The following is a 23,279-nucleotide window of genomic DNA, read 5'->3' as shown; positions in this document are numbered from 1 at the left end:
TGGTTTTTGTGAAGTATGGTTTAAAGAATCTTCTATCTGGGCACGGTGGCTCATGCCTGTAATCCCAGCACTTTGGGAGGCCAAGGCGGATGGATCACCTGAGGTCAGGAGTTCGAGACCAGCCTGGCCAACATGGTGAAACCCCCGTCTCTACTAAAAAAATTAAAAAAAATTAGCTGGGTTTGGTGGCATGCACCTGTAGTCCCAGCTACTTGGGAGGCTGAGGCAGGAGAATCATTTGAACCCGGGAGGTGGAGTTTGCAGTGAGCTGAGAACGGGCCACAATGTTCTATCAATTTCAGTAACATCAAATTTGTTAATTGTGTTGTCCAGATCTTATATATCTCTATTAAATTTTTTTGTCTATGTGTTCTATCAGCTATTGGGAGAGGTATGTTGGCCACTGTGGTTGTGGAGACTTCTAATTCTGTCAATTTTTGTTTTATATTTATATTTATATACAGTTTATATTTATATAGTGACATATATTTATATTTATATATAATTTTCCATTGTTATTTAGTGTATATAGCTTTATAACTCTAATACCTTTTGTTGGACTCCTTAATCTTTATGAAATGTTCCTCTTTATTTTTCGTAATGCTTCTGCTGTTAAATCTTCGGATATTAGTGTATTAACACCAGCTTTTTTGGTCCGGTTTTGCATCTTTGGATATTAGTGTGTTAACATCAGCTTTTTTCGTCTGGTTGGTTTTGCATGGTGTGATTCTTTCCACCCTTTTGCTTTCAACCTTTCTGTGATGTTATATTTAAAGTGTGTCCCTTGTGAGGAGTTTATAAGTTTTTTGTTTTGTTTTGTTTTTGTGATGGAGTCTCGCTCTGTCACCCAGGCTGGAATGCAGTGGCGTGATCTCGGCTCACTGCAAGCTCCGCCTCCTGGGTTCATGCCGTTCTCCTGCCTCAGCCTCCCGAGTAGCTGGGACTACAGGTGCCTGCCACCACGCCCGGCTAATTTTTTGTATTTTTAGTAGAGACGGGGTTTCACCGTGTTACCCAGGATGGTCTCGATCTCCTGACCTCGTGATCTGCCTGCCCTCGGCCTCCCAAAGTGCTGGGATTACACGTGTGAGCCACTGCGCCCAGCCGCTGCAGTTTATGTTTTTTTAAAAAAGTATTATCAGACAATTCTGGGTGTGTGATTCCAGGTTAGTAGGCTTGTTTTTTCTCCTCATACTTTAAAGATATCATTTCATCATCTCTGGCTTCCATGGTTTCTGTTGAAAGAGAGAGTTCTCAGTTTAACTGTTGCTACTTTGAAGATAAAGTGTATTATTTTCCTCTGTCTTTACTATTTTCTCATTAACTTTTTTTCTTTAGAAGCTTGACAGTAAGGGGTTTGTGTGTGTGTGTGTGTTTGTGTGTGTGTGTGTTTGTGTGTGTGTGTGTATGTCTAAGAAAAAAACTAAACTCCAGATTGTTTTGGGATTTCACCAGTTTTTGGATTAATGTTTCAGGATTCAAGCCAGTGTCCACTGCTTAGTTTTCAGGCTTACTCCATCTCTTTTTGTCTGTTTCTCAGTCTTTCCTTATTTTTTGTGACACTAAGAGAGTACTGGTCAGTTTATCTGGTCCCATAGTCTGGGTTTATATGATGTTTTTTTCTCTTGATTAGACTGGAGTTATGGAAAGAACGTCAAAGGTAAAGTGCACTTCTCATGTGATTTTGTTTTTCTCTTGTGTGGAGATTCCTGTGTCAAAATTCCTGTGTGAAATTTGCTGGGTTTATTAAGTCTGTGGGTTGATGTGCTTCATCAATGTTAGCCAATTATTGGCAGAAGGAATATTGTTCTCATTCCAGGCTCCATTCCTAGGAGGCATCGCGTGTCTCTGCTTGCCTCTCATGCTGGTCCAATGTGTCTGAAAGACCAACTAAGCAGATCTGCAGCCATCCTGCAGCTTGGAGCCAAGCCACTCTGAGCCCAGCCTAGATCAGGTGATCCCTAGATGTCCTCTAGATGCATGAGCAAGAACAAGTGATCGGAGACTTAGTCCCCTGAATTGAAGGTATGCTTCATTGTTTGCAACAGCCAGCTGATGCAGAGCTGGAACAGCTCACAGTTCTTTCTCCCTCCATCCTGAATAGTGTTCTGGGAACCTGGTACTTACCTCCCTCTCCCAAGCCACAGGTGCCCTCTATCATCCCTCCACTTCTTCTTCTCTCCTTCCTTATCACCCAAGTCTAAAGGCAGTCCCAGATCCAGAGGGCCGTTATTGAGCTCTCTTCCCCTCCTCTCAGCTGCATGGTAGGTCCGGGATCCACTGTGCCACCCATCCGCAGCAATGGCCTCAGGCCCATCCCCTCCCTGGTGCTTGGGGTACAGGAAACAGATGGATATGTGGGTGTACATTTCTCAAGTGAAGTGGCACAGGAAACCCCAAATGTTGAGTCCTTAGGTGTAGGATTTTTTGTTCTGTGGGTCGGTGAGTAGGATGAGGCTTAAGCAGAACAGTATTGGGGAAAATTTTCACCCAAATATATTTTCTATAGGGTGGAAAATTACAAAAAGAGAAATAAAACAATCCCCTATGAAGCTTCTTTCTGTATAAATAAAATGATTTATATAAACTGTCCAACTAGCAGGTGTCATGCAGCAAAGTAACTATTGGTCATTAAATATATGACAAATCAAGTTTTATTCGACAATAATATTAAATTCCACTCATTAGTTCCTGGACATCTGTTGATCATGTAATAAGACAACCTGCCCATACAGCAAAAAAGTATTGAAGATACATGGCCCTCCACTCTTCTGGAGCTTAGAGCAAGAGCAGAAATTAAGACAGGGGAGAGACGGCCAGGCAAGGCAGAAGCTGGCTCTGTTCCCGTCTCTCAAGTCATGAGTACTCTGGGCTGGAATTTCATGTAAGGCCTTTTGGGCATAATGAATTAGGAGGAGGGGAAGAGGGACTTTGTGTGGGATACAGTTCATGCTTCTGTGGCTGCTTTCTCCACATCTATCAGTCCAGATCCTCGTCTTGACTTCTGCCCTATCTCTCTAGTCCATGTTTGCTTCCAGCTTCTCAAACCACTTCAAGCTGGTCGCTTTGAATTTCAGACTCTCATGTCCTATCCTAGGCTGACCATTTCCCATGCACCAGTCCCATTTCCCCTGAGTCAGGCACTAAGCTCTGTGAGGCCAGTCACTCCATCCTCTGTTCTGGGATCTTGCCCAGGTGCCAGAAGAGTGCCAGTGAACTTGTGGGTGTGGAAGATTGTGCACACAAAGAGTGAGATGGGAGTGGGAGGGCCAATCTGATACAGAAGGGGGTGAAGGGTAGGGCCCCTGAGCAGCCCACCCCTTACCCTGACAAAGGCGATCCTCCTCTGGAATGTCTCTTCCCCCTTCAGTCTGGATTCTGCCTCAGCCACAAACTGGGAAGGAGTGAGGAATATCCCAACGGCGGTGAGAGTATCCCAGTGACTCCAAACAGGAGGAATCGGTGTTCAGAAAGTCAGGCACTAAGTTTTACTGAGCACCTACTGGGAGCTTGGCACTGGGCTAGGTGCTTTGCAGACAATTTAACCTTTTAAGGATGTCTTATTTCCACCCCAACTCTCCACTCCATTTTAGTGCTGGGGAAACGGAGGCTTGAAGTTAATTAACTTCCTCTAGTGATTTAGCTAGAACTGAGCTGCTACTGAATTTAAGCCTATCCTGTCTTCCGAGAATCTCAGATTCCAAAAGGAGATCAAGAGAGAATCTGTGCCGGGTTCTGAGAGTAGACAGGTCCAGCGTTAGTGCTGTTTTTCTGGAGACTCAGGAAACTTGAGAGAAATTGTTGGGGTGTGTGTGTGTGTGTGTGTGTGCGTGCGCATGCATGCATGCATGTGTGTGTGTGTGTCTGGAGGGAGAGGTGGTCTTGAAGTAGAGAAATGTTTCATCCACATTTCGATCACCTGAGCCCCACAGAGGAGGGGACTGAACTCCAGACATACGGGGTCCTCAAGTCTTTGACAAAGTAAGGAGTAGGCTCAGCCAAGGTTGAGAGAAAAGGCCCAAGCCATCCCCCTGAGCACCAGAGCCTCAGATCTTCCTTCTAGAAAGGATCCTAGACCATGCTAGTGGTCAGGGACTTCAGAGGTCAATTTACCCATCCTTCTTCTTCTACTGTAAGGAATCTAAGAGGCTGTGGGGTCTGGCCCTTCTCTCCCTGATAGCTATTCCTTTCCCAGAACCCTGAGGCCCCAGAAACCCTCTACTCCCAGCCCCTGCTCATTGCAGAACCCACAGTGGGATTTTGACTCTGCACAGGGCCATTCAGTTCTCCACAGACAGGGACTGTCCTGGAGGAGTCACAGAGGAGGTTGCCCCAGGGCTTCTGTTCAGTCTGGCGCTGGGCCCACACTAGGGCAGAGCTCCGCTGAAAGTCATGATGGGCAGGCAGAGAAGGGAGCAGAGATCAGGCGCGGCCTGGGCGGGCAGGTCAGGAGGCCTCTGGGGTGGCGAGGAGAGGTCACTCTTCTCCGGCTTGTAGCACGGTGAGACCTCACATCTGTGTGGCAGGGCAGGGGCCAGGGATCAGAGCAGGCCCCCATCCCTCCAGCTCCTTCCAGGCCTCTGGGTTGGTGGGAGCAGAAACTGCTCCCCTCCCTGGGACCCCCCTTTCCTACCTGACTACACTCTGCAGGATCTTTCTCTCATCCTGGTCCAGGCACACAGCAAAGGGGCAGCTGTTGGAGCCGATGATCTGCACCTTGTTCACTTTGATCTGCGATGTGCTAATCTGGAAGGAAGGCCCAGGTCAGCCCCGAATCCCTGGCCATCCAACACTGCCAGCCCCTGGCAGTTCCTTATCTCAGAACTGCCCATCCACTTCTAGGGGTGTGGGAGGGCAGGGGTTTGTCTGACCGTGCTCCAGGATTAATGGCCAGGTCACGGGAGGGAGCCTGAGGCCTCCATCAGCCCCTGCCTCCTCTCCAGCATCTGGAAGAAGCAAGTGTCCCCTGAGGAGACTCTGCCCTGCCTGCTGCCCTCACTGGAGCAGCCCCAGGTTCCCTGGTCCAGAGCCTGCTTTCTTTGGTCTCAGAGTCTTAGGACTCTCCTGGCACCCACCCCACAACTTTTCCACATACATGAGTCCTCTCACAGGGCACCCCTAACTCCCCGACATCCCACAACACTTCACACCTGTGAACATCCCCAAATCACACCCCTCACCCTGCCTCTCCTCCCCCACCTCTCCTCTCTCTCTCACACACGTGTGTACACACATGCACACATATACATGTGCACACACACGTACACACGTACACACATGCGAGGGTATGGCTGGAAGGAGAGGGAAGCCCGTACCTGGTTAAAGCCCTTCTTGGATTTGGAGTTCTGCCTTTTCACCACTTCTGTCAGGTTTAGCGTCAGGGCCTCCATGCTGGAATCTGAAGGGCAAGGGCACTCAGGCCAGGCTCAGAGCACCTCCCTACTGCGCCCCCCACCCTGACCACCCCACTCACCCAGCTCCTCCTGCTTCTGGCAGGCCTTGTTGAGGTTCACGGAGGTACAGACCTTTTCCAGGTTGCTCCAGCGACTTCGTCCACTGATGGCCCCCTGGAAATGCAGCGTAGCCAGACCCTCTGAGTCCAGAGGCCCCCGTGCCTGCCGCCTTCTCTTTGAAGGCCCATCAGTGACAGGGGGTTGCCTCTAGTTAGCATATCCCCAGAAAGCTCTCTTATTCACCAGGTCCCCTGTACCACCCTGGATAGACCTGGATGACTCCAGGGAGGAACTCACGTCACTGGCTTGGTCTAGGGGTCGGCAGCCTCTGTGACCAGGTTGAAAGGTACAAGAGCTGAGAGCACCTGCAGGGGTGGTCCTGAGGCTCTCCTGCCAGGCCCAGAGTGAAGAAGGGTTGGGCCCACAGACATGTTGTTTCTGGCAGAGCCAGACCTGAACCCCCTCTTCAAGTCTTTGTGTGAATGTCTCTGTCATCAGGGACCTCCATGTTGTTAAACCCAAGAACACTTCTTGGTCCTCAGCTTACTTGACCTTATAGTTCACCGCTCTCCCCTCCTTGAAAACCTCTCCTGGGCTTTCGTGATAGCACCTTCCTGGTTTTCCTAGCGCCTCTCTGGCTAGTGCCTCTCTGCTTTGCTGGATCGCCGCCCTCTGCCCGCCATTACATCATGAAGTGCTCAAGATTCTCCCCTTGGTCCTCTGCTCTTTGTATTCCCTGCTTCCCCCCTTCAGGAGTCTCCTCCATGACCTTTTTCCATTAGCAGCTGTCCACCCATCTTTATATTCACCACAAAGTCAGGCCCGTTCAGCCAGCCTCTATTCTCACTGTCTCCTTATACCTCTCAAGGCCTCTCAACCTCAATAATATGTCTCGACCCAAACTCAGGATATTCCCCGACTGGACCCGGGCCTCTTCCTGTGGTCCCCCCCGAGAAGATGGTGCTGCCAGTCACAGAGGAGTGACTCCAGGAGTCTGGCCTCTCCTTTCCTAACCCATCCATGAGCCCTGCTGATTATATCACTCACGTCTGTCTCCCATTCCTTTCCAGCTCCGCCACCACTACACTAGTGCAGGCTGCTGCCCTCGTTTCTCTTCTGGACCATGGCAACAGCCTCCTAACTGGCCTTCCCACCTCACTTGTGGACCCCTCCTATCTCTCCTCCACAGAGCTGCCAGAGGGAGCTTCCAAGCCTCAGATATGATCATGTCACAGGCACTCCCAGCCCCCGCACAAACGTAAGGCCCCTTAATGGATATCCACTGCTCTTAGGACCAGGATAAAATTCCTTTCATTGGGCCGGGCATGGTGGCTCACGCCTGTAATCCCAGCATTTTGGGAGGCCAAGGCAGGTGGATCACGAGGTCAGGAGTTCGAGACCAGCCTGGCCAACATGGTGAAACCCCGTCTCTACTAAAGATACAAAAAATTAGCCGGGTGTGGTGGTGGGCACCTGTAATCCCAGCTACTCGGGAGGCTGAGGCAGGAGAATTGCTTGAACCAGGGAGGCGGACATTGCAGTGAGCCAAGATTGCGCCATTGCACTCCAGCCTGAGAAACAGGGCGAGACAAAACTCCTTTCACTGCAATCAAGGCTCTTGGTATGCTGGTCCCCCCATTTCTTTAGCCTCACCTCGGCTTCATGTTCCCACCGGCTGTCTCTGCTCCAGCCCAGGGGTCTTCTTTCAGAGTGCTTCGAGGTGTTCACACTGCCTCCCACCACAGGGCCTTTGTACATGCAGTTCCTGCTGCCGTGAGAGCACTCACCTCTCTTCCCAGCCTAATTAACTCCTGGTTTTCCCTCCAATATTAACTCAGGTCCATTCTCAAGGAAGCCTTCACTACTAACTCAACTGACTGGGTTCAGTTTGCCACTTAGGAACATCCCGTGTCCCTCTCCTTCATCCGTGTGTCACAGTTGTAATTTTACATCATGTGCATCATCTAACCAATGCCTACCACCCACTGCAGGGGGTCAGCAGGTTTCCTGCGACCACCTCTGTCCTTTGTTCACTGTTAGGAAGGCTCCAGGGCCTAGAACAGTGCCTGGGCCATGGAAGATGTCTAGCGAGCACCTGGCATGTGGCTGCAGTGAGTGTCAGTGCCTCCTGCCCACCTCCTTCACTGCCAAACGCACTGCAGCCCCAACACCACTGTCCATTTGCTGTTTTATTGCTTTGTCATCACTTGCCGCTCCTGGAATTATCTTGGCTATTTCTTTGTTTCTTCGTTTCTTGTCTGTCTCCCTCCTCTAGACAAGCTAAAGTGAGGCCTAGGCTTCCTCTGCCCAGCACAGAGGCGGCATGGGCAGGTGCTAACAGGATATCTTTGGGATGGCCGAAGGAAGAAAGGGAAGGAGGCAGGAAAGAAGGAAGGAGCCCACCCGTGAGGCCAAGCTTCCCTCAGCCTGGACCTTGGGATGCGACCTGCTCAGAGAACTCATGTCTTCTGGCACGTCATAGACAGCCCTCCACCTCCCCACAACTCTCCTCACTCCTTTCTCACGCCAATCCCACCTTGCATGCAGCCTGCCAGGCACACTGGCCCCCCGAGACCCTGGCTTCTCCCTCAAGTGCCTCTGGAAGCCTTCCCTTGCCCCCTCTCAGCCCCAACCCTGTAGCCAGGCCCAGCAGACCCCTACCCCTGGGCTGCTGCTGAGCGCATTCAGGTGGGGGCAGAGAACATGGTGGGAGAGAGGCTTTGGAGGCCAAGAAGCACAGAGATATCCACTCCTTCCCCTCTCTGCTTCTCTCAGCATCCAGGGGAGCCTGCTGCGGCCTTCCAGCGTAAAGACTGGGGCCCAGGAACACACGAGTCCAGCTCTGGGCCCAAGCTCTGGCAGAGGAGGGATCAGCAGCAGATCCTGGAGGGGAAGGAGCCCCAGCACGCGTCTTACCTTGCTGTAAATAATCTGTAGTGTTAGAGGAACAGCCTCCCGGTCGCCATCGATGCCCAGCCGTTTGCTGCCAGGACCTGTGCCACACACAGACAGACCCTTCACTCCCTCTGGCTTCCCGGGCTCCTCACGATCGCAGTGGCCTTGCCTCCCTGGGCCTTACCTCCCCATCCTCTACCACATGGACCGTGACTCCCTAGGGATCTGTCTCACCAAGGCCCTGCCTCTCTATCTGGCTCCACCTTCCGGGGATCGCCACCTCCTCAGTGACCCCATCACTCCAGGGCCCCATCTCCGCTGTGATCACACCTTTCCAGGGTCCTGCCTCCCCAGGGCCCCACCTCTTGGGTAACCCTGCCTCCCCAGGGCCCACCTGCTGGGTAAGCCCGCCTCCACCTGGCCCGATCTCCCACGTAACCCCCCTGCCCATGGTCCCGCCTCCCGGTAACCCTGCCTCCCCAGGGCCCTGCCTCTCAGGCAACCCCACTCTCCCATGGCCCCACCTCCTGGGTAACCCCACTCTCCCATGGCCCCACCTCCTGGGTAACCCCGCCTCCCCAGGTCCCCGCCTCTCAGGCAACCCCACTCTCCCATGGCCCCACCTCCTGGGTAACCCCACTCTCCCATGGCCCCACCTCCTGGGTAACCCCGCCTCCCCAGGTCCCCGCCTCCTGGGTAACTCCACCTTCCCATGACCCTGCCTCCCGGTAACCCTGCCTCCCCAAGGCCCCACCTACCGGGCAACCCCGCCTCCCCAGGGCCCCGCCTCCTAGGTAACCCCGCCCTCCCATGGCCCCACCTCCTGGGTAACCCCGCCTTCCCGTGGCCCCACCTCCCATATCCCTGCCTCCCCAGGGTCCCGCCTACCAGGTCACCCAGCCTCCCCATGGCCCCACCTCCCGGTAACCCCGTCTCGCCAGGGCCCCACCTCCTGTGCAACCCCACCTTCCCACAGCCCCACCTCCCAGGTAACCCCAACTCCACAGAGCTCCGCGTTTCGCGTCCCAGGCCCCGCCTCCCCGCCTGTCTCTGCTCAGGCAGTACCCACCCGACGCCTTGATGGCACGTGTGGCAGCGGAGTGACCCAGCTCCAAGGAGTGGATGAAGATCTCTGTCGTCTTCTCCCCAGTGATGAAGGTCAGCTGGAGGGCAGGAGCATGTACATCAGTGTGAACCTCCTGGAGGGGCCTATTCGGTTCCTCCAGCATAGACCTGCTGGCTGTCCCGGGGCAGGAGTGGGGACTTGCAGGCCCGGCAGGTGGGGAAGAGGCGGCGCGGGGCAGGGAGGCCTTACCTCGGTCTGATAGACTTGCAGCAGCACCGGTCTGGCGGCAAAGCGGCAGTAGTAGAGTAGCATGTCGGCCAGGATGGGCAGCTGGGTGGGGGAGCCCTCCAGGGCCTGGGCTTCAGCCTTCAGGGACTGCTGTGGCCACAGGGAAGGGGCAGCCAAGCCAGATAGGTGGGTGGATAGATGGTAAGAAGGAGCAAGAATTAGGGAGGAAGAGAGAAGAGAGACATAGAGGCAGCCAGCCAGGGGGAGCTGGTGAGGTGGAAGCAGGAAGCAGGAGAGGGCCGGCGCCCAGCCTCCATGCCCCTCACCTGACCCACTGGCCTCCAGGGAGGCTTCTGGCTTAGCCAGACAAAGGCAGGAGTTGAGGAAGGGGCTGAAATCTGAGGTCCCCCAGACCCTTCTGAGGGCACTCCTCCATCACCACAGTGACCCCAGCTGTTGCCCTCAGTGTCCTGAGTTCAGGCTCAGTCCTGCTTCTCACCCACACTCCCTGATCTTTTCCAAGAGGGCCCAGGTCCTCCATGGGGGCCTCAAGCTGGATTCCCTAAATCCAGGGCCTTCTAAGTGAGGCTGGGTGACTGCAGCCAGTGGGCCCTGTTCCGCAACCCCAGGGGCCACTTACCTGGCACAGGACTTCAGGGGGCAGGTGCATGAGGCCCAGTACATTGCGCTCATACCAGGGGTCCAGCATGCCGAGGTAGTGGGAGATGTCATTGGTGCTCTCCTCCCATGGGGCGGTGCCCAGCTCCTAGGGCAAAGGACAAGAGTCATTCCCAGCTCCCCAGGAGGCCTGCCCATCCTAGGTCCAGGGCCTTGGATGGCACCTGCAGCCCCAAGCTGAGCTTCTCCCTGCCCTTGGGGAAGTATGACAACTTTCAGTCTTTGTCGTATGGCAAAATGTCATGTCCAAGTGCAGGGAGTGAGGGCCAGGCAGGGGGAGGTGCCCTGTCAACACAGGTGCTTGCTTTCCATGACTTCCAATCGGCTTCCTTCAGGTAGCCAGAACTCTACTTTCCCGCCCCATTGGCCCAGGCTGGGGACGTACTCTAGGGCTGGCGTGCCTAGGGGAGTCTGTCGGGGGTGAAGGCGTCTGGCTCCGAGGGTGTGGACAGGCACCAGGGCTGGTCCCGTGACTTCGCTTCACAGGCACGTAGAAGAACTGAAGTTTGAAGAAGCGTGTGAGGAGTGGGCGATTGTTCTCCAGCCGCCTGGCAAGAAGAAGATGGTGAGATGGGGGCCGGGCATGGTGGCTCATGCCTGCAATCCCAGCACTTTGGGAGGCCGAGGTGGGTGGATCACCTGAGGCCAGGAGTTCAAGACCAGCCTGGCCAACATAGGGAAACCCCATCTCTACTAAGACAAAAAAAAAAAAAAAAAAAATTAGTCAGGTGTGGTGGCGTGCACCTGTAATCCCAGCTACTGGGGAGGCTGAGGCATGAGAATTGCTTGAACTGGACAGCCAGAGGTTGCAGTGAGCCGAGATCATGCCACTGCACTCCAACCCGGGCAACAGAGCAAGACTGTCTCAAAATAATAATAATAATAATAATAAATAAGGGAACTTTTGGTTCCTCTGGGGCCCTAAGCCTCAGGCCCCAGATTCCACCAGCACAACAACCCTGTTACCCAGGGCAGAGCGATGCCCTCCATTACGGCTCTTACCGAAGGTTGCTATACGCCCGAGCCACCTTCCCTGAAATCCGATCAGAGCCAAAGACCACAACACGTAGCGTGGAAGCCTTGGGATCCTCATCTCCACTCAGGAAGGGGCGGCGGCGCTGGGGGCGTGAAGCGGGGGCCAGAAGCCAGCTGGGCAGCTGGGTACCGAGTTTGGGCTGGGGCAGGGAGCGGGAGCGCTGGGCCCGGGAAGGGGGCGATACTGGTTCGTCCAGGGGGCTGCAGAGGCTCCCTGTCCGCCTCAGGGGCAGGGCCGTGTCCGAGCTGCCTTCCAGGCTCCGAGAGTCCCTCCGCAGTACCAGCTGGCTGGTGCTCTTGAAGAGTTTATAGATCCTGATGAACTTCTGCCCAGGCCTGCGGTGGCCTCGGCGTTCCTGGCTGCCACGCCTCCAGGGCCACTCGGAGGAGCTCTCCTCGCTGTCCTCCACGTAGCCGCTGTCCATGCCATCCGAGAGGCCTGAGACAAACGAAGTCAGCAGATGGCGCGAGAGGGCCGGCCCTGAGGCCTGGGAGGATGCAAGGGACAGGGTGGAGTCGTGGGACGCCAAAGAGCTGGTGGAGAGCAGGGAGTCTCTCTCCGCACAGTGCCCGTCAGTTTCCAAGTCCTCCTCCTCCTCCTCCTCCTCCTCTTCCTCCTCCTCCTCCTCTTCCTCCTCTTCATCATCTCCCAGGATCCCTGGCTGGAGCAGCTCCTGTTCCTTGAGCAGGATTTCCTGCAGGATGTCTGCAGGGAAGCAAGGCCAGCACTGTCTTGGTGTCTGGGCCCCCGGACCCCCTTCTATATTCCCTTTGGAGGGGAGACAGCAGAAGGACTCAGGGCCAGCCCAGAAATCCTAGCACTGTCCCCTGCTCTGCTTAGAGCCTGCTCAGGTGGGAGAGCTTTGGGGACAGGGTGGGAGCTGCACGGACCCAGGACCAGAAAGACAGCTCAGGCAGTGTGGGGCATGGGTGTCACCAGGGCCCCGGCTCCTTACCAAAGCTGTCCTGGTTCCAGCTGTAGGTATAGCACCGGGCGACAGGGATAGGGATGGTATGGAGCTTCCCTGGTTTTGCAGTGTCTGTAAGAACAGGGAGGATAGGAGAAGAGGGCTGGGAAGAGGCCTTGGAGTCCAGTCCCCTTGCCTTGGAGAAGAGACCAGAGATGGGACAGGATCGGCACAAGGATGTGTAGCTGGATAGGCTGAGGCTGAGTTACAGCCAGGGTGCCAGGCTCCCAGCAGAGGCCCTTCTTTCAAGCACACCATGTAGATGGCATGCCCTTTATGAGCTGTGTGAATGTGGCCAAACCACAACCTCTGAGCCTCATTTTACAGTGTGCCCATGGGAGAATAATAGTACTAGCCCAGAGGGTTTTTATGAGGAATATTGTAGCAGGGAATGCTAATGGTTCCTCACAATCTGTGCTCCCTTCTATGGTAATAGAGTTGTAGAGAGGATGTTTCCCAGGCTCCTTTGGGGCAAGATGTGGCCATGTGACCAAGGTGGGCTCAAAGGAACATGAGTGCAAGTGACGTGCCCAGCTTCTGCATCACCTTCAACAGAAAAGCCCAGCCTTTGCCCTCGTAAGCACTCTCTTTTCCTCTTCCCACAAGTTGCCATCATGATGGCACCCCCACCCTGCCCCTATAGATAGGAATGACGGACACCCTAGGGGATGGCGGAGCAGTGAGATGCTGAAGAAGCTGAGACCCTGAGTGACTGTGTGGAGCAGAGCCACCAGGCCCGCATGGACCGTGCACGTTGGGACCTAGAATAGGCCATGGGGAATGTGGGAGAACCTCATTCTCCCAAGAGCCTCACCTAACACCCCAGGGAAGCCAGCTTTTTCTCCCACCGCCTGCAGCTTGGTCCTGAGCCACCGCCGGGCCTCTGCAGCATCCCCGATGCCAGATGCCAGCTCCTGTGCCTCTGCAGTCTCCGTGAAGATGTCCTCAAGCTCTGCCAGGGTCTTGGCCTGAAACCCCGGGAGGAGATGGGCTTTGCTCCTGGACCGTGAGCTAGCTGTCCACCTGTTCCAGTTCCTAGCTTCTTACTGATGAGGCAGTGATCTGTCCCCTCCCAGCCTCATCACCCATCTCCTACCCATAGCTGGCCAGGCAGCCAGGTCTCTCCCTGCCCTTCCATTCTCAGGAAATGGTCAGGAGAGAAAGGACCAGAGTCACAGCACTGCAGTTAGGAGGGACTTCAGCGCTCCTCACTGTACCCCATAGAGGGGAAGGAGCTGTGCGGGGTGACACAGCCAACCTGTGACACCTGTGACAGAGCCAGGCCTAGATGCCAGGTCTTCAGCCCAAAGCTCATTCTCGTTCTTATAGCATATGCCACCTTCTGAGGCACCAGTTATCAGCACCCAGCCCCACTGCCCAGGCTGCCACCCAGCTGGTCAGGATCCAGCACACCAGAAACACCCTCTATGAGGCCAGCCCTCCAGCCACCACCCTGCCATGTCACCAGGGGTGCAGGAGACTAGTGTACCCTGGAGACCGTGGCTGAGATGAAGCAAGGAGAGGGTGCTACCTCTTCGGAGAGGTGCTCCACCAGAGCCCCAGGCCCCAGGTACATACCTGTAGCCTGCAGTGCAGGCCTGGGACGTCACAGTGGGCCCCAAAGGTGGCCTGGAAGGCGTGCAAGAGCAGGGTGGTGTAGGCACTGTGAGGCGAGTGTCCGGGGGCGCTCAGCTTATTGGCTACAGCGAGGAACTCGGCCTGCACTTCCACTGGGTTCAGCAGCAGCACGGTGCTAGGGACACAGGGGACCGGCTATGGCACCTGGGGGTGGGCAGCATGCCACGGCGCAGCCACCCACCTTGTGCCTGCTGGTGCTCAGCTCCACTGTGGCCAGGGCCTCCTCAAGCCCAGGCAGAGCTCGAGGAGGTGACCACAGGAGGCCAGGACAGAAGCAGCAGCTCCAGGGCCCAGGTTCCCAGGGGAAAGCATAGGGTTCACTGCTGAGCATTTTTCAGCTGTTGGTTTCAAAGATCTTTTCAAAATTGAACTTAATTCTTTAAAACTAAATTTACTTAATTTTTATATAAACATTTTTTCCTGTGAGACAGCTGAGTGGATGCAAGATTACTCAAATGAGGATCATATTTTAGGCAAGGTGACTTGAAGCCAAGCGACCAGTTTTTGGGAGGAGTCGGGCAGCGACGTGGTGCTGTGCAGTGTGGTCTGGGGCAAGCGGGGCATGAAATTCCTCGTGGCATGGGGCTGCATCTGCCCAGAGGAGGGGGTGCCAAGTCAGAGTGCATCTTCTTCCTGCGCTTATGAGGGACACCTTTTCTAATCAGCCCAAAGCCATGATACAGGCTTTCACTGGCTGGGAGGGGAGTGTGTGCCTGGCCACTGCTACCTCCCTTCCCGATGGACACCCAGATTCCCTCTTGGTGCCAGTGTTTACATTTCTTTATTATGGAAACTTTCTCTCTCTTTTTTTTTTTTTTTTGAGACAGAGTTTCGCTCTTGTCACCCAGGCTGGAGTACAGTGGCACGATCTCGGCTCACTGCAAGCCCCGCCTCCCGGGTTCACACCATTCCTCTGCCTCAGCCTCCCAAGTAGCTGGGACTACAGGTACCCGCCACCACTCCCGGCTAACTTTTTTTTTTTTTTTGTATGTTTAGTAGAGACGGGGTTTCACTGTGTTAGCCAGGCTGGTCTTGAACTCCTGACCTCATGATCCACCCGCCTCGGCCTCCCAAAGTGCTGGGATTACAGGCATGAGCCACCGCGCCCGGCTATTATGGAAACTTTCAAATATACCCCAGATTAAAAGAATCGTGGGTTCTGAAGCGCTGATCACGCTGTTTACAGTTAACAACGCACGGCTGTTCTCACTTTCCCCATGCCAACCCCTCCATCACTGCATGACCTCGAAGCAAATTCGAGCCATCGCGGCTTTGTATCATAAATGCTTTAGTATGAGCTGCATGTGATGGCTCTTGTGCTCTCAATTCCACACTGCATTTAAACCCGGTGCAAAGGAGCACCACGCAGGGCGGCATTCCCTCCAGGCTCTGGGGACGTCGGTGCCCCGAGACAGGGCAGAGACAGGACTAGTCTCTGTCAAAGTCCCCATCATTTGGGAAGAAACTAACTTTGATTTCTCTATCTGTAAGAAAAAGGAGGTGGGCTTGCATGAGCAGCCCCTTATAACCTTATAACGAGTCCAGCCGAGCCCCTCTCCTCACTCACATAATTTCTCTGCCGAAGAATTTATCATCATTCTCAATTTATAGATAATGAAAGTGAGACCGTCTCCCAACTGTAAGCTCTTTCTTACAAATCTCTTGGTGCCTCACTTCCCTTATGTGAAAAATCCCTTTCTCATGGGGTTAACGTGAGGATTAAATGAGTCAGCACATGTAACCATGCTTAGAATGGTGCCTGGGGTCCCAGTAAGGGTCTAAAAGGCTTTGATGATTCTTCATCAGCCCACCTGCCCCAGCTCCCCCAGAGGAATCTTATTTACTAAACTACAACATTTTAGCATGCTTTCCCTCTGTCTCAGCATCTATAATTTTGTTTGTGTTTGTTTTTACCTAAAGGGGAGTCAAGAAGTGTTGCTCAGGGGAGTGAGTGGGAAGTGAACCGCTGGGAATGGGGAGGACCGGGGGCCTGTAATTTCTGAAGTGGTGAAGGCCGGGGTCCCTGGGCTCCCAACATGTCAAGGCGAGACAGCACCCAACTCTTCGAGGCCTGCAGAGGGTCCTCCTAATGGGCACCCCCTCTCTAGTGCTTTTCAAACTGCAGGTCAGGACACAGGAGTGGGTAATGAAATCATCTGGGGAGCCACATTTGTGTCTTAAATGAAATAGAATAGAACAGAGCTCATCCTATGTAGCCAGGATACATTTCATTTCAGGTGTGTGTGTGTGTGTGTGTGTGTGTGTGTGTGTGTACCAGGCTGTCATATAAGATGGATTTTTCTTATAGGTCCTGGTCAAACAAGTTTGGAAACACTGTTTTAGTAACAGAAGGAGATTGTGGAAATATCATGGGCTTCTGAATAAGCCTGAGGGTTAAATTCTGGCTCGGACCCTTGCTCACTGTGTGACCTCGGGGAAGTTGCTTGACCTCTCTGACCTCCAGTTCCTCATCTGAAAATAATGAAAGTGGGGGAACTGTGTGCCTAACACCTGGCATAGTTGATGCAGACCTCTTTAAGAATCTGGTGACAGACCCTCAGCCTAGAAAAACACACCTAGACACAAAATATCACCAGCAGTGCCGGAGGGTTCCCACTTCCCTGGAAGCTTGTTTGTTGCTGGCTGGGGTGGACAGGGGGTGGGAGCACTGGATGTTTGAGTGGGGGAGGAGGGTGAAGGTGGAACAGTGCAGGGGTCCCAAACTCCCTCCCCCCTGTTTCTCCGTCCCCCAAGAGCACTCACACGGTGGAGGTGCGGTGACTCCTGATGGGCAGGCCCTGCTCAGCCCTCACCAGTCTCTGGTAGGAGATCCCTGTGGGTCAACAAGAAAAGAGTTCATGGGCTGGTCAGTTCCTTCAGCATCGTCCTTGTGCCTCGTGGCGAGCCAAGCACTGGACAATCAGGTTGGAAATCCCCGGATGGAGCTCAGGCGAACCTGGAGAGGAGCTGTTCTGTGGACCAGCCAGCGTGCCGAGCAGTTTGCTTCCATGCGTCCTTTCACACCTCACGAGTCATATCCCCACCTCCACCTCCAACACCAAAACTCTGTCCTGGGCCTCGCTGTCCTCTGGATTCCCGTGGCCTCTCTGACTGCCCTCCCTTCCTAAGAGCTTTCCACTCCCCTCGTGGCTCAGGTCCCGGCCCCAGGCTTGGAGGCAGCCTAGCTGGAGAGAAGGAGATCCAGAGTGAGAGCCCGGGTTGGAAGACTGAGTTCTATTCCAGCTCTTCTGCGTGGCCTTGGCCAGGTCACTTTAGCCCTGGGCCTCAGTTTCTCCCGGGAAGGGCCAGATTAGATCATTGGCCTCTGAGGCCTTTAACAGTCTGTGATTCGCAGGCCCCACCATGGCTTGACCAACTTAAAGTTTCTCTCTTCAGAGGCTGGGAGGCAGAGCATCGCAGGAGGCAGAACGTGGGCCCAGGAGGCTGCCGCGTCTTGTGCCGCCGGGCTACTCCTCGGTCCCTGCCGCTGGCCCCTCTCCCGGTCGGGGGTGCCTTCCCGCTATGCCAGGCACCTCTCAGCCCATCCACTTTGCCTCAGCTCCAGCCAGGCAGCGGCTTTCGAGTTTCCCCACCTGCACCTCCCTGTCTCTGCCTGGAGTTCCGAGTCCTCTCAGGGGATCGGGAAGGACTGTGGTCTGGCCTGGCATCCTCCCTGCTCTGAGGCATCTGCATCCCAGGCTCCACTCCCAGCCCGCATCCCTTTTCTCCCTGGCCCTTCCCCCTCTCTGTCTCCTCTGACTTCCAAATGCTGAGAAGAAACACACCAAAGGTTTTCCTTTTGTTTCTGCAACTTGACTCCGTTCTGCACAGCAGTCGCTTTACAGGGTGCATTCAGTTCTGTTTCTACCATGACAAGGAGATGAAACAGAAAGCATCAGTTCACTCCCTCACAGAGCAGGGGCTGGGGACCCAGCGGGGTGGGTCGCCTTCTTGTCATAGCTCGGAAATAGGCCTGGGACAGTCCCCATCGAGAGCAGGGCCACTCTGAACTGGGACTGAGCTGGGAACCTTCAGGATGTCCCCTCAGAAGTGCAAGTCTGGGGAGTGGGGGGGGCGGGGGGTTTAAAGACAGCTATAAATAGAAAGGCTGTGAGGTTCCTTTAGTAAAAGGCAGAAAATTACCATATAATGCTCTTCTAACTTGGGACCTAATTGCTTTGATTTTTGGCCTTTTGTGTGATGTTTACTTTATGTAATCATCGCATATTTAGAAGTTAACGTTTGGTCCATTTTGCCAGGAAAGTCCTTGACACAGTGGCTATTACATCAGGACTTGGGACACCATCTGGTGGCCACTCACATGCATTACAGAGAAGAGAGCCTCACCCGCTCTGCAACCACCTCTACATAATACCGTAGTTACCATAGGGGAGACAAACAGATATCCCCCATCTCCCTGACCATAAAACACGTAGACAACGCAAAATCTTCTCTTGACCTTATTTCTCTTTTCTTTTACTATTTAATGCTTTTAACAGGTAACCCACACCCCGCTGACCCCATTTCTTCACCGCCACTTCTGCCTCTGTTGACCAAGGACATCCAGGCGGTCACACTCCAGGAAGCAGTGGACTGTGACGTCGCTAAGCCTCCACATCAGCTTTCTTCCAACACGCCCAGCCATTGGCTTCCAACCCCTCTGCCCTCCTGACCCTGCTTTCCTGAAGGTTGGCAATGTTTTCCCCGTCCCCATACCCAACGGCCCAACCTCATCCTCACACTGCTTGAACTTTCGTTTTGGAGCGCTTGGTACCGTTGACAAGCTTCTCCTTGAAGCTCCTTCATCTCCTCTTGTCTCTAGGATAAGGGGCAGTCTCTAACATCTATATTCGTGTGCCTTCGTCTCATTTTAGATTGTGCTACAGTTAGAATCAGAAGCTGCTTCGTATGAGCTATGTGGACTCCACGCAACTGTTGCTCTATGTATCCTGTCGCTTTAATGGGGGATATTTAGGAGGATACCTGTGCCTCTTGGCACACCCTGACCCAGAGAGAGTGATTTTCAGAGTTGTTTGGCTGGTGCTGAATACCCAAGGTACCAACAGTTCCCAAGCAGAGCCTATGATCATCAGATAAACTCCCGCCCTCACCCCCGAAACACCATCAACCCCCTTCCTTGGCCTCTCTTGGTAATGGACCCCCCTGCTTAGCAGGGGGGTGGGGTTTTGGGGTAATTAACTGGTGGGCTGGGGCCTGAGCTGGGAACAAATTAGAAAAGACTATGCAATGTGGAGGAGGCTTTGATCCTATAAACTTTCGTACAGACTGACTCCTTTGAGCCTGGCTTAGAGATTGTACTGCCAAGTCCGCATTTGCTGGTGTATGCTGTGAGGTTGGAAATATCTCCCAGCATCCTCCATGGGCTTGGTTTTCACAATGTTACCTGGTGATGCCAGGGAGGCCATGAATGCTAAGTGGGGTGTGCAATGTCAGTTTCGGGACCACCCTTAACTCCACCCTCCACTTCCCAAACAGGAAGGCTGCACTGGGGAGCCTCGGATCAACAGACACCTCTCTCTCTTTGATCTTAGATCTCACCCTTTCTTGATCACCTTAGCAGATGGAAACAACTTTCTGAGTTTAGCTTCTTAGATCAAGATTGGTGCAAGGGCTAAACAAAAACCTTGCTTGGGTTGTTCCTGCGTCAGGCCCTAGCAAGTAAGAAATCGAGAAGAGTCACCCCATACAGGCAAAGAATGGGGTGAGTGGGCAGAACACACTCATAGTGAAGGTCAAACTCCTGGTCCAGGTGTCCAAGACCCTTCACCATCAAGCCTTGTTCGACCATCAAAGCTTCCACTTTTTTGCAATAGATAGGGATTCTGCACAGAACAGCTGACTGTGAAGATCCAGGACACAGGACAATCACTACATCTGCCATCAAGCAAGCACTGGTATTAACGACACACGGATAGACAGGTCCATGCTGAGGGTGATGTGGCTACTTGAGCCTGGGGCAGGCAGGCAGCAACCACATCTGACTCAGTTTCCTCCTACAAGGGGAACACCAAGATTCCATGGAATCAACAGGGTGGAAGCACGGCCCAGCCCCAACAGCATTGCAATCTCCAAATGAGACTAGGTCAGGTTTGGTTCTCCAGCATCTATGATTAATATCAACTCATGGTGGACAGTTTGACCTACATCATACCCTGAAGCAAACACCAGGCACACCACTCCCCACAGCAGGGTTTCTCTTACACTTCCCTCCTCACTGGGGGCCCCAGGTACAGCGCCTTCCTGCTCCCCATCTCCAGGGTCCTGGACTCCAGAGAGGCTGCAGGAATTGGGGACTCATGGCTATGGGCCTCAGCAGGGCCTGGGCAGGAAGGTGAAGCACGGATTTCAGGTGAATAAACAAAGGAGGACAGGACATAACAAGGGAGGCTTGGAATCCCTGGCCACCAGGACTCCAGGAGCAGAGAGGTGGAAGGTGAGAAGGAATGTGGCTAGAAAGCCAAGAGGAAAATACTGGGGGCAAGGAACCCACTGGGCAGGCCTCCATGCAGGCAGAGGAGACGTGAGTTCTTGGAATGAAAGGCCAGTGCCACCAGAAGACATATGCTGCTCTGAACAGGTGCAGTGACCCCACAGAAACGCCTGTGGGATGAGGTCTCCGGCTTTGCAGAGCCACCGGGCTTGTGGGGGCGAAGTGAGATGAGACCTTTCATAACACCCTTTCACCACCCTGGTGAGAGTCACCCTAACAGGACCAATTCAGGCCTTATGGGCTACTCTTACAAGTAAGTCAGATGAGGCAGAGACTTCTAGGCATCTACTCAATATCCATTCCTCGTTTTTTAATGAGTGGGACACTGGGCATTGTACCCAGTTGATGAGTCAATCTCTCAACCTCCCTTGCAGAATGTGTTAGGTGCAACCCCCCTCACCTCCTTTTTTCTGTTAACTGGAATGTGGACGTGATGGCCAGCGCTCCAGCAGCCATCCTAGACCGTGAAGCAACCTTGAGGATGGTGCCTTTTGCTAAGGGTGGTGGAGCAGAAAGATGAGAGAAGGCTGCTCTAGGATGTTCATGGGGCCACCATGCCAATGCTGGCCTGCCTTCGTACAGATTGTGTGTGTGTGTGTGTGTGGTGTGTGTGTGTGTGTGTCTGTGTGTAAGAGAAAAATAGCCCCTGTGAGTTTAAGACATTGTCGTTTGGGGCTTTCTGCTATAGGCAGCCAGCTCAGTCCTAACTGATCACATCCTGTGGTTTCTGGAACACCTGCCTCTACTCTTTTCCCTAAACCTCCCCCACCTACTAGTCAATGATGTTTGACATCCTTCAAGAGGTCTAACCTTTCATTCCATAACCAGAGACAAAAAGTATAAAATGCAAATATCTGTGATCAGTAATGTCCCCAGAGAAATGTATCACCACTGAAGAACATTCTGATTTCACCTGCCACCCATTGATAAGCAAAACTGACCTAACCCAGGTTTGTTCCTCATTTGATAGGAGGTCAAAGGGTATGAAGCCATATTAAGCATGCCAAAGGGAAAGGGGCAAGAGAAATTCCCCAAGGGGGAGAGCGTTTATAAAAAGACAGCCTGGGCAACCCAGGGTCATGCAGCCATCTGTCAGTGCCTCTTGGTAGAAACACAGCTTTATGCAAATGTGAAAAGGATATGATATGACTTTTGGTATCAAAGAGATATGGGTTCAAGTGGCAGAGCTCTTGTCAACTATGTGACCGGGGCAAGTTACATAAATGTTAAGACTTCAGTTTCAGCGTCTGAAAAATGGGAATAATAGTAACTACCCATGGAGGTGTTCTGAGGGTTAGATGAGACCAACCTATGACGGTGCTTCATATGCCATAAGCAAACCTGGCATCATTGCTGTCCTCCTCCTCATGATCATCAATGATAATTATAATCCTGCTTTTGACCGGGAGGCTCAGAGAGTCTAAGGAACTTGTCCAAGGTCATTAGCTAATAAGTGACGAAGTGTAGGTCTTTGTCATACGAGGGTTTGTGTTCCCTCTTTCATACTTCACTTTGTAGCTTAAACAAGAAATACTGAACTTGGTCTTCTCAAAATTATTTCCCATTTTATAATGAGAAGAATATGACTTTTCCTTCTTCCCCTACAGGCGAGATGCAATCCTTGAGGTTTGTGGGCTTTGAAAATTGCAGAGTGGTTTGCACGTAAGATACTCCATGTCATCTCCCAGGTTTATAGGTAAATTCTTTGCAGGGAAGTATTGTGGTTGGCACAGCTATGCAGGCATAGAGTAAATATTCAATAAACATGTGGGCTGAGCCCAAGAGGGCTGTGGTAGGTAGGACCCGATGGCATTGACGTGAGGTTTCCTGCTACCTCCAGAATCGAGGCACTGGGTGATCGTATGGGGGTGGAGTCAGGAAGCAGGGGGAGGCCCCCAGCCTTGATAACAGGCCCACTTCCTCTGCCACCCAGCCACATCAAAGCAGAATAAACTGTTTCATTCATTTCCATGGCAACTGGGTCCCTAAGACTTCACGGGGGGGTGGGGAGGGCCCACCTCCCTGTGTCCCTTCTCATTTCTCCCTGTGACTTTACCAGGACCTACCTTCTAAGCTAACACCACTGTAACCCCTACTGCCCGCAGCACTGTGAAATCAATTAGGCCAACATTAATCCTCACTAACTGCATTGACAGGGCGGCATTGCTATACCCCATTTCACAGATGAGGAAACTGAAGCTCACAAGCTAAATGTCTTGCTGAAGGCCCACAGTTAGTAAGTAGCAGACCCAGGATTTGCAAGTACAATGGTCTTGTCCCAAGGACTAGAAGCCACTAAGTTATTCAGCCTCTCCCTCAGGCATTCAAGTTCCCTGGCCTTCATTCTAGCCCTCTCTCCACTTAACTGGGGGTGGGAAGGACTCAGAAATTGGGCAGCAGGCCTGTTAAAAATCACAGGAAAGGCCGGGAGCGGTGGCTCACGCCTGTAATCCCAGCACTTTGGGAGGCCGAGGTGGGTGGCTCACGAGGTTAGGAGTTCGAGACCAGCCTGGCAAATATGGTGAAACCCCGTCTCTACTAAAAATACAAAAATTAGCCTGGCGTGGTGGCATGTGCCTGTAGTCCCAGCTACTCAGGAGGCTGAGGCAGAAGAATCGCTTGAACCCAGGAGGCGGAGGTTGCAGTGAGCCAAGGTCATGCCACTGCACTCCAGCCTGGGTGACAGAGCGAGATTCCATCTCAAAAAATCATACGAAAGTATTTTTCAATAAGCTCATTTAAGGTAATTTTGTTTATTTGTCATTGATTAGGGCTTAGGTTCTTTAAAATTGAAGGTTAACTGGTGG

General features: G+C 53.1%; 1 protein-coding gene across 6 annotated transcripts in view; it reads right to left on the bottom strand.

The window, feature by feature from the left end:
- Positions 1-2,636: 2,636 nt before the first annotated feature.
- The window catches only part of PIK3R5 (phosphoinositide-3-kinase regulatory subunit 5), an 86,295-nt gene continuing 65,652 nt past the window's right edge, over positions 2,637-23,279 (bottom strand). For 3 of the 6 annotated variants that reach the window (XM_055258653.2, XM_055258650.2, XM_063629450.1), the window contains 14 exons: positions 16,725-16,794; positions 13,902-14,076; positions 13,138-13,291; positions 12,312-12,395; positions 11,323-12,061; positions 10,706-10,868; positions 10,283-10,408; positions 9,664-9,792; positions 9,418-9,511; positions 8,370-8,446; positions 5,474-5,567; positions 5,316-5,398; positions 4,634-4,746; positions 2,637-4,515 (listed from right to left, as the gene is read on the bottom strand). In XM_055258653.2, coding sequence (XP_055114628.2) covers positions 4,368-4,515; positions 4,634-4,746; positions 5,316-5,398; positions 5,474-5,567; positions 8,370-8,446; positions 9,418-9,511; positions 9,664-9,792; positions 10,283-10,408; positions 10,706-10,868; positions 11,323-12,061; positions 12,312-12,395; positions 13,138-13,291; positions 13,902-14,076; positions 16,725-16,794 — 2,249 coding nt within the window. In that variant the 3' untranslated portion in view covers positions 2,637-4,367. Of the gene's footprint in view, positions 4,516-4,633; positions 4,747-5,315; positions 5,399-5,473; positions 5,568-8,369; positions 8,447-9,417; positions 9,512-9,663; positions 9,793-10,282; positions 10,409-10,705; positions 10,869-11,322; positions 12,125-12,311; positions 12,396-13,137; positions 13,292-13,901; positions 14,077-16,724; positions 16,795-23,279 lie in introns of all 6 variants that reach the window. The other 3 variants (XM_055258654.2, XM_055258651.2, XM_055258652.2) reach the window with 2 other exon arrangements.

Source organism: Symphalangus syndactylus, chromosome 20, assembly GCF_028878055.3.
Source record: "Symphalangus syndactylus isolate Jambi chromosome 20, NHGRI_mSymSyn1-v2.1_pri, whole genome shotgun sequence".
Taxonomy (NCBI): Eukaryota; Metazoa; Chordata; class Mammalia; order Primates; family Hylobatidae; genus Symphalangus; species Symphalangus syndactylus.
Note: the sequence above shows the minus strand (reverse complement) of the source record. Positions and strands in the feature narration are given on the sequence as shown.